This window comes from Ruditapes philippinarum, unplaced genomic scaffold (genome assembly GCF_026571515.1).
Source record: "Ruditapes philippinarum isolate M1 unplaced genomic scaffold, ASM2657151v2 ctg7461_1_1_1_1, whole genome shotgun sequence".
Taxonomy (NCBI): Eukaryota; Metazoa; Mollusca; class Bivalvia; order Venerida; family Veneridae; genus Ruditapes; species Ruditapes philippinarum.
In genome coordinates this window covers 32,097-50,119 of record NW_026864038.1, presented here as the reverse complement: position 1 = coordinate 50,119, position 18,023 = coordinate 32,097, and the positions used below count along the sequence as shown (strand labels likewise).

Genomic DNA, 18,023 nt, shown 5'->3' with positions numbered 1-18,023 from the left:
GAAATTTAATTGAGAAAAAATCCAGGTTTTTGCAAAATTTATGAATTTTTTATAAAATAAAAAATTAAAGGGGGAAATAAAACCATAAAAAAAAGCACTATACGGTTTAACACAGGGGATTCTGTCATTTTTTTCTTTCCTGTATATTTATAATAGATTTAATAGAATAAGGACAGATTTCCCTGTGATAATTACGGGCATTATTTATAAAAAAACATGAAGATATGTTATATGCTAGTTAAGCATTTAGAATTCTGGAGTCAGTGGAAATTAACACCTCACTTCATCATCATTGCTTTCAAATGGTACTTCATTTATTTTTCGCATAGGACAATTTATACGAGGAGAAAATAACACTGACACAAAAATGTGAAAATGGATTTGACAGCTGTAGTTTGCGTGCTTGCATTTATCATCATTGTCAGGTTTTTAAGTCGATCTGACCCGCCAAAAATTAATGGAATTTATTCTCAACCGAATAAGTGGTATTTGATGAAATTCATGATTTTTAAATTTTTGTTACGGCTTAGAAAACTAGAGAGAAATAAAAAAGTTACAGGTGAAAATGCTGGGATGGGAAGAAAATCGAGAAATTCTCCGGAAGATATGGACAAAGTTCAACTATTACCAAAGGAGCATCCAAAGGTTAATAATTTCTGCATTTATTTATAAGTATTTGGTCGCTACAAAATTCAGAAAGTGCAAGTGAAGGTAAATTGGGGTGATTGGTAAGATACATCATCCGATCCAGGTTAAAATCTAGACCGGTGTCGATGTAACAAGATACCTAGACTGTTTAATCCTACCGGTATCGAAATTAAAAATTAGGTATCATTTTTTGTCTTTCACGATAACTGTCCCGGTATTTAATATTTATTTGAACAATATATATTGTAGGATTGTTTTGATTGCCCAATTAAATCGGCTTTTGGTTTGTCGTGTAGCAGAAAACAAGTGAAAATTACAGATATCATTACTGTATATCATTATTAAACAAGTAAACAATTTATCATTAAAACAGGCTGTGGATGCAGTATACCTTACTGGAAGTAACAAAGAAGGTCAGTTCCTGGTCACGGCAACAGCTAGACGCCATGACAATCATGTCCAAACCATTGTCTATCTTAGAGTAAAGTCAAATATGTACAAATAATATAGGCATACATTACACCCGTGGATGCTTATATGAAGATGACAATTAATTTGCAAATCATGTCAACAAATATTAATGAGCCACCATGACATGTCAGCCAGGACATTCTGTGGAATGTCCTGGTCCAACTCCTTAGACTTGAGATATATTTTAAACGGGCAATGTCTTTTTCCTATGGTTTGACAGTAAGAAAAAATTAAATGGGTTAAACCATTCTTGCTTAATTAATTAGGCTATGAAGTGTCCAATCTCATTCTCAATGTATTCTGTTGGCTGTTTAATTTCCTTTCTTTAATTCTTTATCAGCAAGATTCAAATGAATGTTATATTATCAAAATTACTACATGTATAATATTTATAGAAAAAGAAATGGGTCATTATTAATATTCTTTTTGTATTTGACCATTTTGTGTAGCTACCTGATTTAGGATTTCTCGAGCTTCCATCTATGCCGGACACCTCTCTACGTGGGACCATGGAAAATGAGTTCGCTGCTGGTGGGTTACATATCAGTATGGTAGAACCAATGAAAACTTGGAGTATAAAGTTTGATGGGAAACTTAGGTATTAGAACTCACTAGTGTTCAGCAATTTTTATGCTACCCTTTAAGAAAGCTGGAAGTAATAAAAAGTGGCTTATAGCATCACTAAGTAGTCTGGGCATCCGTGGGCGAGTGGTTAAGGTCATTGACTTCAAACCAACCATTGTGGGTTTAAATCCCAACAGGGAATTTGGATTATTTCATGTGAGGAATATGTCCAGCTATCGTAGTTTAGCATTAGTGGTTCTACTTGGGTGCACGTTCATGCCTGAAATAATTTACGGAAGGGCACCTATGGACTCTTCCTCCACCAGTAAACCTGGAAAGTTGCCATATATTACCAATACTGTGTTTGAGCAACTTAAAACCCAATAAAACACCCCCAAAATACGAAACATAAAACATCATTAGGATATCCTAGCACAGTATTGGTTTAATCGGGCTTTATGATTTTGGATACTTTTTTTTTTTTTTTTTTTTTTAATTCTAAACCCTTGAGCCAACTGACAGCAACTGAATCTATGCATGCAACCAGTGCAGACCAAGATAATTCTGTACCTCTGTGATCATTGTCTGCACTGTTCCCAGATAAGTCAATACTTATAAAAATTGAAAGGCAGAAATCAAACACCAAAAACACAGACTGCTTCACTAAGCCATACTTTGAATCAAATTTTCTATTTCAAATTTTGATTTTTCTCATTTAGAGCTGTGTATTTGGTACATGTTATTTAACATTTTTGGGCTTGGGGAAACAGCTGTAAAATATGTGAAATTTACTGTACCTGCTGGCTATATATAAGCAATATACTGGCAGGTGCATAAAGAAAATGTTATGCTTACACATATTTGGTGCATTTTTATCATTTTATCAGCAAAAAGTTTATTTGAATGGCATCTTAATTAATACTGAAAGATTCAATTTTAAATACTAGGATTGATTGTTGAAGTACAATGTATTATTCCGTATAATCTGTGATTCAAAATAGCTATAGTTTATAAATAGCAACATTTATGTACACATAAGTAATTATGTGTAAGTTTCAACCCAAATGTAAGAAGCAAAACCTAATTGATCTGGTATAAATCCTAAATGATTTTATTTTAACAACATTTTATAATATATGGTTTCACATATTTTCATTGTACAATATATCTACATTGTGTATAAAAACTATAATTATTAATGCAAACAGCCAGTTATATTATTAGTTATAAAGATTTTTGACAAGTTATAAGACCTTAAAGATTTTTGACAGGTTTATAATATGGCCCTATATAAACAGTTGTTTGGAAATATATATTACAAACAACTGTTTATTGTCAAGGTCGAAATATTTATAACAAATTTATTATATTATGCAAGCATTTTTTTTTTTTAAGAGAAACATGTGAGATAAAAATTGACAGCAGCTCAGTGTATATAAAACAATATAAACATCATGATTATCCAGTGAAAAGCGATGTTTCAAATGTGCAGTATTATAATTAAAAAGACATATGAAGCATATTTTAAATTAAAGTAAATGTTATTTTTGCATTTTGATACTTTTCCATTCAGACAAGTGTCCTCAGGGAAGTTGCTAGATGTGAAGTTTGATTTGACATGGAGAGCTTGTACAAAATTCTTCGATTTTGACACAGACCTTCATCCCAATGTTCTATGTGACGCTATTGCACGGGAAACTTGGTCAAGACACTTCTTTGACACATTGAAAATGTAAGTTGTTACTTTTGCAAAATCGAAATAAATGTACTTTTTTATATTTACTTTATTATATTTGTTTGTTCTAAGTTACTCGGACACTGTAAAAGTCATGTGACAATTGTTAATCTTTTTTCATCTGTCGATAAAATTACTAAGAGCCTTTGAGGAAGGTGGCAGGCATCTAAGTTCTACCACAGCCGGCTTGACAACTACCTCAAATAAAAGAGTCCAGATTTATTAACTGGATTTAAACTAGCAGCTGTTAGGGACAAGTGAATATGGGTCAGTGACCTAAACTGTTCATTTCCCTAAGACCTTGTGTTGTTTTGTTCTTTTTTTCTCTTGTCTTTTGAGATAATTTGATGTAATTCTTAAAGGTGATGAAATTTGCAATTGTTTTTAATTTTCAAAGCAATTCCTTTACAAGAAATAATTCATCAGAGTTACTTGTGGTGGTGCTGGTAGTTTACCCTCTGGATCACGGCAGTAAGACACATCTGGGTCTTTCAAATGCATGAAGAATATTTTAAAGACCCTGGCCACATTGAATAGTTGATTGTAGATGATGTACATAGAACCAAATATTTTTTTTGTATTGTGATTTAATTATATATATTTTTTCTCCCCCCCCCCTTTCAAGGGTAAAACTATATGTTCTTGTCTGTCTGTCTTGCCCCTGTCATGTTGTCTGTCTGTAGACTGTGTCTAAACAGTGGACAGTGGGGATGTTTGTTATAAAGTTATTGATATATTTCAGTATACATCAGACACACTATGAGCAGTTTGGTGATACAACAGGCACAGTTAATATAGAGGGACATGATCCTGTTGATATTAATATACGAGGTGTTCGTGACCACTCTTATGGTATACCATTTGTTTATACATACATGGAAAAATATGAATATTTAAAAATAGTTAAAAAGCTAAATTTTGAATATTGAATATTTATTATGCAGCATATTGTGTAGCAAGCCTCTACAAAATTATTAATACCATGACCAGCTGGGTAAACATGTCCTTATACATGTATATGGTTTTATATTTGTTACCTTAACTCATGTTGAACAAAAAAATATGCTTCAAGTTTTCCTTTTTGAAACTGAAAAATTCAAAGCTCAATTTATTGTGAAACATATTCTATGACTACAAGATCAAAAGGAATAGACCTTTGATTTACTTGACCATTAACTTACATATAATATAGCTACACAACATATAATATAGATACATAATACTGTACATGTGTAATAGGCCTCTCCTCTTGTCATTTCAAATTCATTATTATTTAGTACGAAAAATTGTTAGTTTTCAATGACAGTAATTTTAGTATTTAGTTTTCAGTGACAGCAATTTTAGAATTTTTAAACCATTTTTCTGACTGAATTCTGCTGAACTTATTGATGGTAATTTTTTTTTAAATGTAAAACAGCATCATATTGCTTATCAGTTGTTATTCTTCAAATTAATTTTGTTTTTTTGTTACTTTATAATGTTTATGCTTTGTTTTAGGTAATATTCGTAACTGGCGACAGTTACATCGTTATTGTATACAATATGCCAGTTTTCCTGATGGAACAAATCTCTGTTTATCAGCTATATCCATGCCAGCTACCATGTCCAGGTAAAATCTTTATTAAAAAAAATAAATAAATAAATTGACATGTATTGATGTAATATGGCCCTGTATAATGGTGGTAAGCTTGTATAGCATGAGCTGTAAAGTAATGTATAATATATTTAATAATCAGCTATTAAATATTATCAAGTAACATGCCAAAAGTCTTTGTAACAAGTTTATGTGAGGAAGCTATCCAGCTAGCTTATGGAATGTTGGTGGTTCTACCCAGGTTCAGGTACCTGTTTGTGCCTGAAATAATAAATAATGCACAGAAGCGCACCTGAAGTCTTCCTCCACTGGTAGAGCTGGAATGTCACCATATGACTTATACTGTGTTGGTGCAATGTAAATCCCAACCAAAAAATAAAAGATAATTATCATACTGTACAGCAAAATTGCTCTCTTTGTTAAAGTGTACAAGTATGTTCATGCATAAGTTTGCAGCAGATGTATATATAGACAAAAAATACACATAATTCGCAAATGATGTTGACAAAAATTGATGAAACAAAAATGAATATATTATGGTTACAAAAAAAGAAACATTTGCATAGTTAATGTAGGTTTCAAACCTACTGTCAGATTCATTTACAAAGAGTGCAAAAAATAGATTAAAAAAATAATGATAGCAGATACATTATTTTGGTAGATCTATGTAAATTATAAAATCTTTTTATATTTCATAGAGAAACACTAATTCTAAATCAATCTTTTTGGTATGAAAATGTTGTTTGTTGTTGTTTTTGTTTTATTGAAGTATCAATTTGTAACTGTAACTCTTTATTTTCCCAGATTACACTGTGGATTTATCTTTCATCCATCTGGAGAAATGGACACAGTATCCTGGCATGACCTGGAATTTCATAACCTAGGGGATGACGGTACTCCATCAACTAACTTTACTGTTAATTTTAAAGCAGGTATGCTCATAGTTTGTATTTTCTATCTCATTACATAAAAGACAACTACACATACTATAGCACACAGCCAAACATGTAAACATTTTAGTACTGGTACTTTAAGTAATAAATTCCAAATTGATACCTTGGCCACAATGTTCATCAAAAATGATCATAGAATAAAAATTTAATCATACAAGAACAATATCATGTTAAAATTGACGTGTTTAAAACACATTTATGTATTAAATATTTCTCTTATATACATGTATTAAACTATTTAACGTCTGATCTCGTTCTAAAATTCCATTTTATGAAGTATTTCACTAATTATTTTTGTCTCATTTACGGGACACCCATTCTTCTGTTTTTAGGATCATAAGAAGCTTTTCATGAACAAAATTCCAGATGCCTATTTTAATGCATGTATCTAAAATATTTTGAAGAGAGTTGAGTAATTTCTATAGACTAAAATTTGTGGCAAACAAAACACCTTGATTATTTGTTTTTCAGGAGAAAAACAAAGAACACTGAAGGTTGTTGTCATAGAAACACGACAGTTTTATATAGGAGATGGCAGGGATGCTAAAATTTATGAGAGATATGCCAGATATTTCTTAGATGGGATGGAAGGTTATGGACTCAGCGAATGGGAATATTGGTAAAAACTATACCCAACTTTTACCTTATTTTAGACTCATTCAGAGTGAACATTTTCAATTTTGCCAATTTGGGCAAACTGATAGGTTACCTGATCTGCTATGACTAAAGCATGTGTAGCTGAGTGGTTAAGGCTACTGACTTTAAATGACTTCCACCTTTTTGCTTTAGGTTTGAATCCTGTCAAGGACTTTGGTTATTTCTTGTGAAAAAGCTAAGCTCTGTAAGCTTGTTAGCCCTCTGTCTAAAGGTTAATTGTCTATCTGTCAGTCTCTCTGTCCATCCGTAAAAAAATGTGTCATGTAATCAGTTTTGCATAAGTACTTGGAACCGTTCAAACAAATTTACTTTAAATAGAATATAGAGCAAAGTTGAAATATTATTTTATATATAGTGATCCTTAGAAAATTTTATCTTTTGGATTATCTGTTGTATATTATTATACATAATTTCCTTATTAAGCAAGGAAACTTAACACATCTTGATAATACAGACAAACCCTGAAGATGTATCTAAAAACTCAAAAGTTCAGTCATGTCTTACAAAATGGCATAAATGAAAGGTCATGGCCCTTGAGAATATTGCTTATATATTTCTTGCGGGATTCTAACTTGTAGGGGTCTTTTGTATTGCTTGAAATACTTTGAGAATAATTGCTTGTTTGGTTGGTGGTTATTTTTAAGTGCCAAATTGTGATTAACATAATGCTTAACCCTTTCCCTCATGAGCATATTGTGAAAAATGGCCGTTTTCATTGAAAAGCCTCCGGTTACAAGTTCAAACTGCGATGAAACTATGAAGATGCTTCAATACTAATCAAACTTGACACAAATGTTGACTGGACCATTTGCCTTTGTAACGACATGCTCAGGCTTAAATTTCCTGTTACCATGGCAACGAGGGGACATCTCAAAGTTGCAGGAAAATCACTATTTTGCCTTGATTTTTTCTATCAATATTTATTTCTAAGTGCTGCAACTTCTCAAGGGAGATAGAGTCAATTGAGATAGAGTCAATTGCTTTGCAGCGTTGGTTACACGTTACCTTATGATCGACCTGGGGTCATTTTTAGCCTCTCACAAGTCCAAAATCTTCTAGGCAATGAGGGGGACTACCGCCCCCCCCCCTTCAAACCCCCCAAACAGAAGGGGGCACATTCCCCTTCTGGCAACCCCCTGATGTATCTTTTGGAAAGGGCGGCGCAGAAGAAGTGCTCACTTTTTTTAGCAACATTTCTCAACCAAAAACGTAAGTTTGAGGCCCAAATAGGACATTTTTTCACAATTTAGGGCCTAAAAAAGGGGGGGGGGGGGTGGTAAGTGCGTTGTTTATATATGAGGTAAAGGGTTAACATAATGTACAAAGGGGCTCCATTAGTATGTTGATCTTTCATTCTTGTAGGAAATATTTAGTCATGCACTTTGTATGGCTTTTGAAGACAAACAGATGCATGAATTTGTGGGTTGACTAAGAATCGCCTCCCCTTTAAGATAGTTGGATTGAATCCTGCAAAGGAGTTTAAGAAAGTTATAAAGCCAGATGTCAAAGGATCTTTCCATCTTATTGATTGCCAAATCATGCCTTAAATAATGCACAATGTTGCTATATATATATATTCAAAGGTATGGAGCTACCCCAAGCCCCTAAAAAAAATTAAACACATTGATTTGGCATTTTAAATGATAAATTATTTTTTTGATTTGATTGTTATACGCCCGTTTGAAAAACGGGACGTATTATGGGAACGCCCCTGGCGGGCGGGCGGGCGGCGTCCAATTTTGTCTGGAGCATATCTCCTACATGTATGGAGGGATTTTAATGAAACTTCATAGAAATGTTCACCACTATGAGGAGCAGTGTCGCGCACATGAACCAGGTCTCTAGGTCAAAGGTCAAGGTCACACTTTGAGCTCATTGAAAAATGCTTGTCTGGAGCAAAACTTCCACATGTATAGAGGGATTTCAATATTACTTGGCACAAATGTTCACCATTGTGAGGTGGAGTGTCGCGCGCAAGATTCAGGTCCTTGCGGCCAAGGTCAAGGTCACACATAGAGGTCAAAGTTCAGATAAAAATATGAAGATGTGTATATGGACCATTTAGTCATCATTTATTGAGGGATTGTAACACAAATGGTCATTATCAAGACTATGGCTGTGATACATATAATTTAGGTCAATATATACAAGGTCAAGGTCACTAAAGATGATGAAATATCCAGATTTTGTCCGGAGCATATCTCCTACACGCATGGAGGGATTTTAATGAAATTTTCATAGAAATGTTCACCATTATGAGAAGCCATGTCACGCACATGAACTAGGTCTCTAGGTCAAAGGTCAAGGTCACACTTAGAGCTCATTGAAAAACGCTTGTCCTGAGCAAAACTTCAACATGCATAGAGGGATTTCAATATAACTTGGCACAAATGTTCACCATTGTGAGGCGGAGTGTCGCGCACAAAATTCAGGTCCCTGCAGCCAAGGTCAAGGTCACACATAGAGGTCAAGGTTTAGATAAAAATATGAAGATGTGTATAGGGACGATTTAATCATCATTTATTGAGGGATTGTAACACAAATGGTCATTATCATGACTACGGCTGTGACACATGTACTTTAGGTCAATATATGCAAGGTCAAGGTCACTAAAGATGGTGAAATATCCAGATTTTGTCTGGAGCATATCTCCTACATGTATGGAAGAATTTTTATAATACTTTATGGAAATGTTCACCACCATGATATGTATTGCTCCATGCATGATCCAGGTCTCCAGGTCAAAGGTCAAGGTCACACTTAGAGCTCATTGAAAAACGCTTGTCCGGAGCAAAACTTCTACATTCATAGGGGGATTTTAATATAACTTGGCACAAATGTTCACCATTGTGAGGTGGAGTGTCGCGCGCAAGATTCAGATCCCTGCGACCAAAGTCAAGGTTACACATAGAGGTCAAAGTTCAGATAAAAATTTGAAGATGTGTATAGGGACCATTTAGTCATCATTTATTGATGGATTGTAGCACAAATGGTAACTATCATGACTACAGGTGTGACACATTTAATTTAGGTTAATATTTGCAAGGTCAAGGTCACTGGAGATGATTAAATATCCAGATGTTGTCCGGAGCATATTTTCTACATGCATGGAGGAATTTTAATGTTACTTTATAGAATTGTTCACCAACATGAGACGTAGTGCCCTGCACATGAACCAAGTCTCTAGGTCAAAGGTGAAGGTCACAGTTAGAGCTCATAGAAAAACGCTTGTCTGGAGCAAAACTTCTACATGCATAGAGGGATTTCAATATAATTTGGCACAAATGTTCATCAATGTGAGGCTGAGTGCTGTGCATAAAATTCAGGTCCCTGCGACCAAGGTCAAGGTCACACATCCTGTGCATATCTTCCCTACTGATTTGTTTTAAGGTTCATTTAACAACACAGTGCCAAGAATAAAAACTTGCTTGCTAGATAACACTTATCCATAATGCCCCCATCTCCATCTAAAGCTTTCGTAAACGGGCGTATTTTGTGACTATGGCACCCTTGTTATTTTATAACAATACTTATAGAAAAAGATTATCATCAAGTATTAAAAGCAGATGATGTATAACCTTAAAATATTGTTTTATTACCTTGATTTTTTTTCAGCAATACTGATGGTACTGAGCCAGAGAACAACATGGGATTAAATTATTGATAATTATCAGAGAACTAAGTACAAACTAAAGCATCTCCTTGCATATCAGACAGAATTATCTACTGTTTACAACGATGCTAAAAAACCTGTCTTACACCCCTAGTCATGTAAGACAGGTTGTGTGATTTATATGATGTCATTGCCATGTGCCTATTACAAATGAATAGCGTTCTTAGGATGACGTTATTGTGCCATTATGAATGAAGTTGTGAATTCATACGCTACTGCAAGGAAAAACTTCTATGTAAATGTTAGTTTTGGTAATTTCTTTCAATAATGTAATTAATTAGTAGAATCAAACACAGGCTGTCGTCTGAGACAGGAATTTCTTGCATAGCAGACTGGCGTTTCCGTGAGTTTTACCCATGCCGGAAATTTCATCTGGCATGGGGGGTGCCAGATGAGTCGCGTGCCAAACAACAACGTCATTTTAGCGCACTTTATGAATAAACCGCGGTAAAATGACGTCGTTTTGGAAGGGAAATATGTGCTTAGGATGATGTCATTTCGCCGTTGTTATTAAAGTTGTAAGTTCATACGCTATTTTAAGAAAATAGTTAAGGATGAAATGACTTTAATTTCCATGAACATATATCATATTGAGGTAAACCATTTTAAATATGAAATAATATGGCAGAATATGCAAGAAAAAATATCTGACATATGTTTGCGGTTCGGACCTGAATATCCGTCCCTCGGGAACTCGCCCATGGGCGGTAACTCGGCAAGCCTCGTTACCGCCCAATGGGCGGGTCCCCTCGGGACGGATATTCCGGTCCGAACCGCAACATATGACAGATATTATTATTCTTGCATATCAGACTGGCGTTTCCGTTAGTTTTACCCATGCCGGAAATTTCATCTGGCATGGGGGGTTCCAGATGAGTCGCGTGCTGTACAATGGCACGATAAAGATGACGTCATTTTACCGTTATGAATGACTTTGTAATTCATACGCTGTTGAATGAAAGTAGTTACGGTTGTAATGATATAAATTTTCATTGAAAATAAAGATAAAGAATTTAAAATATAATGGAATATGGTAGAATATGCAAGAAAAAATATCTGACATATGTTTGCGGTTCGGATCGTAATATCCGTCCCTCGGTCATCCGCCCATGGGCGGGTCACCTCGGGACGGATATTCCGATCCGAACCGCAAACATATGTCAGATATTATTAATCTAGCTCTCGGGTAACTATTTAGCGGATACTCTGCAGAGCCTCATCTACCACCGTAAACAGTTACCCTCGAGCTAGATATTCCGGTCTGTACTGGCAGCCTGTGTAAGGCATCTCTTACTGTCTTTTTCAAGCATTGTAAGATAGTAAGATCTGTGGTGAAATTCATATTAATCTGAGGTGAAATTCAAAATAATCTTAGGTGAAATCAAGTTTATGAGGTAAAATTCAAATAAATCTGAGGTGAAATCAACTTTATATGAGGTCAAATTCAAATAAATCTGAGGTGAAATCAAGTTTATATGAGGTAAAATTCAAATAAATCTTAGGTGAAATCAGACTAATCTGATATGAAATCAAGTTTTTTTGAATTTTTTGTGAATTATTTATTATCAGAAGATAGTAATGTCTGAGATGGACTGACAAAGATGAACTGTCAATGGTGTGTGAAATTATTTGTAATATTTTGACGTATAAGTGTGACTTGTTTCTAACACTTTTTTAATTTATTTGTCTTTACATGTATTTAAGGTGCTTTAAGAAGAAGACAAATCAAATTGTTTATTTTCTATAGTCAAGTCTACTTAATCTTTCATATTGTATTTATTTTAATGTCCCATACACATACATGTATTTTGCAATGTTATTTATTTATTTCTATGCATATACACATTTTATTCAATTTTCTCCCATGTCTATTTAACAATTCCTATTTGTTTATTCGTAAATGTATATTACATGTATCTAAATGTACAGTATTTAGTTGAATGAAACTTACATAATTAACATTATAATTCTATTAAAGGTATACAGATACATTTTCACAACTTAAATGAGTGTGAATTTTTTGTATTTGTTGAAAGTCCAAGACACTTAACATTTCCTTAAACTATTGATCATTGCAGGTTGACCTAGAAATAGAAATATAATTAAACGGACTGTACGTTTGTAAACTGCCAGTAAGCTTGCCTTTTTTTCACTAGCACAAGTTGTACAATATTTATAGCAAATTGTCTGCTTAGCTTTATTTCACCAAACTGCCCTTGAAAGTGACCTAAAAGAAGAACAAAAAACATTCTCTTTCAAGGGCAGATAGCCTAAAAAGAAATAGGATGGTAATTTTTTTCATTAATTTATTACAATCCTGGATTTTGTTTATCATGCAAAGTTTAAGACAATTCTCTATGCTAGTATGAATTTTCCTTATTTGTTTTTGTAGAAAAATGCATTACTCCTGGAAATGTCTTATCAATATAACATCAGTCCATCTATAACCAAGCTTGATGGATTTCTCCAATGAAGGAATTTGATTGCAAGTTGTATTGATTAGAGTTGTCAGCAAGGCAAAAGTAACGCCTCAAATAGGAAAATCACAAAATACACAGTCGTGTTAATTCATTTATTTATCAAAAACCTCCATGACATGGCGCAGCACCATTTTGTACATATATATATTATAGTCACAAAAAAGTATAAATTTAACTTTATGCAACACATATTAATTGTTATTGAAAGCACTTTGGATTTCATGTCAACAATACAATGGTTGTAAGAAATGCAATTTACTACATGATCAAATCAGTAAAAAAAAGTTTTGTCAAAAAGAGGTTTTGTCATAAGACATGTTTGAATGAAATTATACAACTTGGAAAAGTTTAATAAGCATGTACATGTAGCGTTACTTATCATTATTTACAATGTACTTACAGATAAGACAAATTTCAATGATAATACATATTATCATTATGTAGGTGTTCATATTATTTTTACAATAAAAAAAGAAAAGATATGTGTATTGTTTTTTTGGTTTGGACTTTCTCACTACTTTGCCATCAGAAATTGTCTTTTTTCTTTCTCCCCACAGTCTGTTTATTATCTGCCCTTTATCAGCATTTATCAGAATTTTTTAGTCTCTGAAAAGTTGATAGGTATGTCAAAAAAGGATATGGTTTACATGGTTTATGGTATAATAAAGAAAATGAAAACTTTAAAATAAACAAGACAGAAACATTTCTTTTTTCTAAATGTATGAATATTATTTGGTTTATAAATAAACAGTATTTATTTTTTCTTCTATATTTTCAAACAAAATTTCAATACTTAAACTAAATTGCATCCAGGATTGAGTAGAAAGCTTAAAGCTTATATGAAACAACAGCACATGATTATTTAATGCACTTGTAACATTTACTATGTATTTCACTTTTTCCGAACCATTAAAAGGCTCAAGCCCAACCCGTCCCTTATTTAAACAAGTATAATGATAATCATCCTGCTTAGTGGATTTGCACAGCTTTGAACTTGGAACAGCCCTTGGTTCAGTAGTCTACATAGATGTGCAGTATTCACTGTCTAGCTCTTTACTGGTGATGAAAGCCGATCAAATTTTGTTTCAAGCAGGTTAAGTGTTCACCTTTTATGATAGTACTTAGTGACCTCTGTTCTATTCTGCAGGTTCTCCAGGTACAGTCTGCATGGCAACCCCTTCCGGTCCAGTTTCTTTGTGACCAGTTTCTTTCTTGCAGCACTTCCTAAGAAAAGTATGGAAACAAAGATAGTTAATATAGTTTTGTCCTAGGAGATCTTTACAATTGTGTTTATATTGTTAGCTATAAAGATTTTTGACAGAATATATGGCCAAATATATTAAGATGTAAACTTATAAAACCTGAGTGAATAAAACCATTTGTGCATGGCCATATAACCTGTAAAAACATTTAGATAACGACTTTTTTTTTTTATAATACTGCATACTTGTTTTTGTTGTATTAATCATGTTATATTTGCAGCCGTAAATATTTGAGTATGAATAGATCTAGTATAAAAAACATATTTGTCAAATGAAAACCGATGTTACAAACATTCTGCATTGTAAACATTTTTTACTTATATACTTGCAAAGTATCATTTTCAGAGCAATTACCTAAAATTAAAATATGAACCATTTATATAACTCGGAGAATAACTAAGAATCATTCATATTTCTTATTGATGTAACAGTGTTGTATGACATGTTCAGTTCTTTAATGTTACCATGCATGAACATTGATCAAGTTTACAAGGTACAAGAAGTTTTATTTTAAGTCAGTTAACCAATTATAAGCTTTTTACCAACAAGAACAAATAAAAAAGTTATTAGTTATTGGTTATTTAAATAAATCAAATGGTTGCACGTGCAATTTGTTCATCCACATGTTCATATAAGCTAAAGACCCGCTAGTGTCTATAAGCTGAAGAAACGGCTTAACATTGATGTTTCCAGTGGAGCTTTCCAATATTGGTGTGACTTAGACCGCTGGTGGCCACTGATTCTAGCCACGTGACCAGTACAGACCAGATTAGCCCTAAATTTTCATGCCGTAAGATCATGATCTGTACTTTCCGCTATTCTGTCAGTACTTCATCAACAGTTTTAATAATGTTTGTCCAAATTAAAAGATATATTGCAATACATTCATTAAGCTAGGTTTTAATAAAGGGGTAAACTTAGTACAAATGGACGCCCCTGTCCATAGTCTTTTAGAGACAATTCTGCTTTTATGAACGGAGGAAAACTACCACCACTTTAATTATTGTATTATTTGTAAGGCTGGATAGGACCAAAAATTAAATCCGGCAGCCTTCTCCAAGCTAGATCCGGGAAATTCCCAAGTTGACTTGAGTTTACTTACCTTCTAACACATACAAAAACTACTGCTATTATTGCATTCAGTAGTAAAAGTCCAACAATAACTCCAGCAACAAGACCTGAAAAAGGGATATCAAAACAATAGAAACCAATTGAAAGGACACCGAGGCTTTTTACATGACGGGGGCTGGAATTCTTTCTTGATTTGTGAACCATTTGATATAGGATCAAATAAATAACATTTTTGTGTCATTTTGTGTCATTTACTTACTTTAGCATCTTAATATAGCGATGAAAAATGACCACTAAAGGAATTATATAGTGTTTATACGCTTTTAAAGATCCTGTAACACAATTTGTTATGGGTTTATATCATAAATACATGACTGTATGATGCTCAAATTGGGGTTTATCAATTTGTAAGTTTCAAAAAGCATTATTTATAAAGATATTACCGAATTGAACATTTCATGTAAATAATGGGAGGTAATAAAAATTATGTTCTGTAAAGACTAAGTCAAATTTTTCATTAAGAAATGAATGCATATATTTTAATGATTTCAACATAATACATGTTCTTCGATGTTTGAAAATTGTTTTACAATTAAAAACTGTTCCAGTCCTAGAGGTCTTTTATTTTCCCTAAATTTACAGGTCCTCTCTGTCTGGGAATGCATAACATAGAACGCGGCTTGTTCAAATAATTCCCTATACGTACAATGCATATATGAGCCGCGTCACGACAAGACCAACATAATGGGTTTGCGACCAGCATGGATTCAGACCAGCCTGCGCATCCGCGCAGTCTGATCAGGATCCATGCTGTTCACTATCAGTTTCTCTACTTGTTAAAGGGTTTGTAAGCGAACAGCATGGATCCTGATCAGACTGCTCGGATGCGCAGGCTGGTCTGGATCCATGCTGGTCGCAAACCCATTATGTTGGTTTTGTCGTGACGCGGCTCATATATACTTGTAATGCCGGCATGGTACATGTATTTATTTTAGTTCAGCTTATTGAAACACCCTCAAATCCGATTCTCGAACCAAATAGTACTTTAAGCAGTGCGTGAAAGTTAACTTCTACTTCATGAAAACAGCAACTTGTCCCTGACTAGCCCCTACGCGGCTAGATGCACACCATAGATTACTAGTACTAGTCCGACAGGTTAACCACTCTGCCACGTCGCCACTTCGTTACTTGTTTCCCATTATTATTTATGAGTATACCTTTTAAAATATTCCTAATCAGAACTCTCTAGCAAAATGAATTATAACTGACATTATTCCATTGATTATCTTGAGACACGTTGTTTTAATTGTAAAGAAACAACATATTTTTGTTCATGGCATATAGCATTTTGAAATTTGTCGACATGTAGAATTAATGTTTTGTCCACCTTTTAATATAGAAACGTATACTCCAATTTTGATAGTGAACAAGTCCACTGTTTTGTCGCAAACAAACCTGTACTATGACCTGTACATATGAACATAGTGACTGCAGATTTGAAATATTATGTGACTGTAGTCCAAACATGCTAAGATTTTGCTAAATCAGAGGCCTCTGCAGTATGTTTGCGACAACTAGTATTTTAAATATTCTTAGAAAAGTTTACCTTAATCTAAAGTGATACGTTTGGAGTCACATGCGAATGAAGTTTTAAATGCTATTTTTAGATATTATCTTTTAGCTTTGTAAAATATTGAATAAAATACAGTCGTATTGATGATTCTTTACGAAAGATAGTCTATTGTTTATACATGTATCATACCTTTATTTTATATGCATGCATGTACCGAAACAACCGAAAATATTCAAAAATACTTAAATGTCTCGTCGAGTGCTTAAGTTGTAAAACAACAACAACAACACCAAACACTTATCAAAAGTATTCATTTCAAAATCCTCGAATACATATTTCATAAGTCCCTTTTCCTAGTGATATAGTTTTTGACCCTATATAGGTCTTCCAACGAAAAAAAAACACGAAATTTGTTTCAGCGTTCGGACCTTTTCATTAAGTGGTTTTATGAAAATGTGAATTGTTTAATTTTGAACATACGACATATAATTATCAAGATTGTTTATATAACTCATTCTTATCTATAAACTGAAAACAAGCCTTTAAAAGAGTGTATAAAGGGTCAAAAACTATATCACTAGATAAAATACAACTACTGATCAATTTAATTTGTACAAAGAGTTAAATGTTTTCAAAAATTATATCCGAAACAATTATGATATCAAAGATTAAAGTCCTAATTGTTTTAAATTTATTAAAAAACAAATATAGTTATCATTGTCCGCCATACCCGGAAGTTGTGCTGCACGTTGAGTAATATTGTTTGCTTTGAATAATATCAATCGTAGACGTTCGGCTTTTCCCGCCAAACTTCGATCTACTATTTAATGCGATGAACAGTACTAAATGCTGATAAAAGCATAACGGTAGCTTATCATAGACACTGTATTACCGACACCGGCGCCAGTGATGACAGATTGTTTCAGAGATGAAAAATCTAAAATTTACTGGCTATAAATTTGGTTAGTATATTCATATTACGCAAATAAAGACAATTTTATTGCTATAGATTTTATGTCTATTGACTAGAGAAACTATCAGGTAATTTTGGATACGTTTCCCAATTTCTAAGAATATTTTAGGCGTATGAAAAATGACAGCTTCTGAAAGAATCCTCGAAAAATGTCGGCGTAACTGTTTCCGGGAAATTGATAGGCTGTCATATAGAAGAGTTCGGGAAATATTTTTGATTTAAAATACATTTTATTTTTATAATAAGACTAGTATCAGTTTTATTCTTATAACACAAATGCTATTACTGATCTCGTCGATTATTTAGTCAAAGGTAATTTTTCTACAACCATGGCTTTTAGCAAATGTGAACAACTCAATACAAATACTA

The 18,023-nt window shown here is 33.4% G+C and overlaps 1 protein-coding gene and 1 long non-coding RNA gene across 2 annotated transcripts in view; one reads left to right on the top strand and one right to left on the bottom strand.

The window, feature by feature from the left end:
* The first annotated feature begins 263 nt into the window (after positions 1–263).
* LOC132724226 (uncharacterized) lies at positions 264–13,257 on the top strand. Its single transcript, XM_060709051.1, has 9 exons — positions 264–645; positions 1,022–1,129; positions 1,569–1,717; positions 3,257–3,415; positions 4,161–4,270; positions 4,916–5,027; positions 5,817–5,944; positions 6,437–6,584; positions 10,238–13,257. The coding sequence occupies exons 1-9, from the start codon at positions 376–378 to the stop codon at positions 10,284–10,286; spliced, it is 1,233 nt and encodes a 410-aa protein (XP_060565034.1). The 5' UTR covers positions 264–375; the 3' UTR covers positions 10,287–13,257.
* Positions 13,258–13,282: 25 nt separating this feature from the next.
* Positions 13,283–18,023, bottom strand: part of LOC132724227 (uncharacterized) — a 36,364-nt gene continuing 31,623 nt past the window's right edge. The window contains exons 2-4 of the long non-coding RNA XR_009624876.1: positions 15,140–15,215; positions 13,882–13,999; positions 13,283–13,381 (exon numbers count right to left, since the gene is read on the bottom strand). This is a non-coding gene — a long non-coding RNA (uncharacterized LOC132724227). The remainder of the gene's footprint in view (positions 13,382–13,881; positions 14,000–15,139; positions 15,216–18,023) is intronic.

Excerpts from the sequence above, each read along its gene's own strand:
- LOC132724226 (XM_060709051.1), top strand. The coding sequence starts at position 376 with ATGGATTTGACAGCTGTAGTTTGCGTGCTTGCATTTATCATCATTGTC. Across the intron at positions 1,130-1,568 it reads AAACCATTGTCTATCTTAGA|CTACCTGATTTAGGATTTCT; the intron begins GTAAAGTCAAAT and ends CATTTTGTGTAG. Across the intron at positions 5,028-5,816 it reads ATGCCAGCTACCATGTCCAG|ATTACACTGTGGATTTATCT; the intron begins GTAAAATCTTTA and ends TTATTTTCCCAG.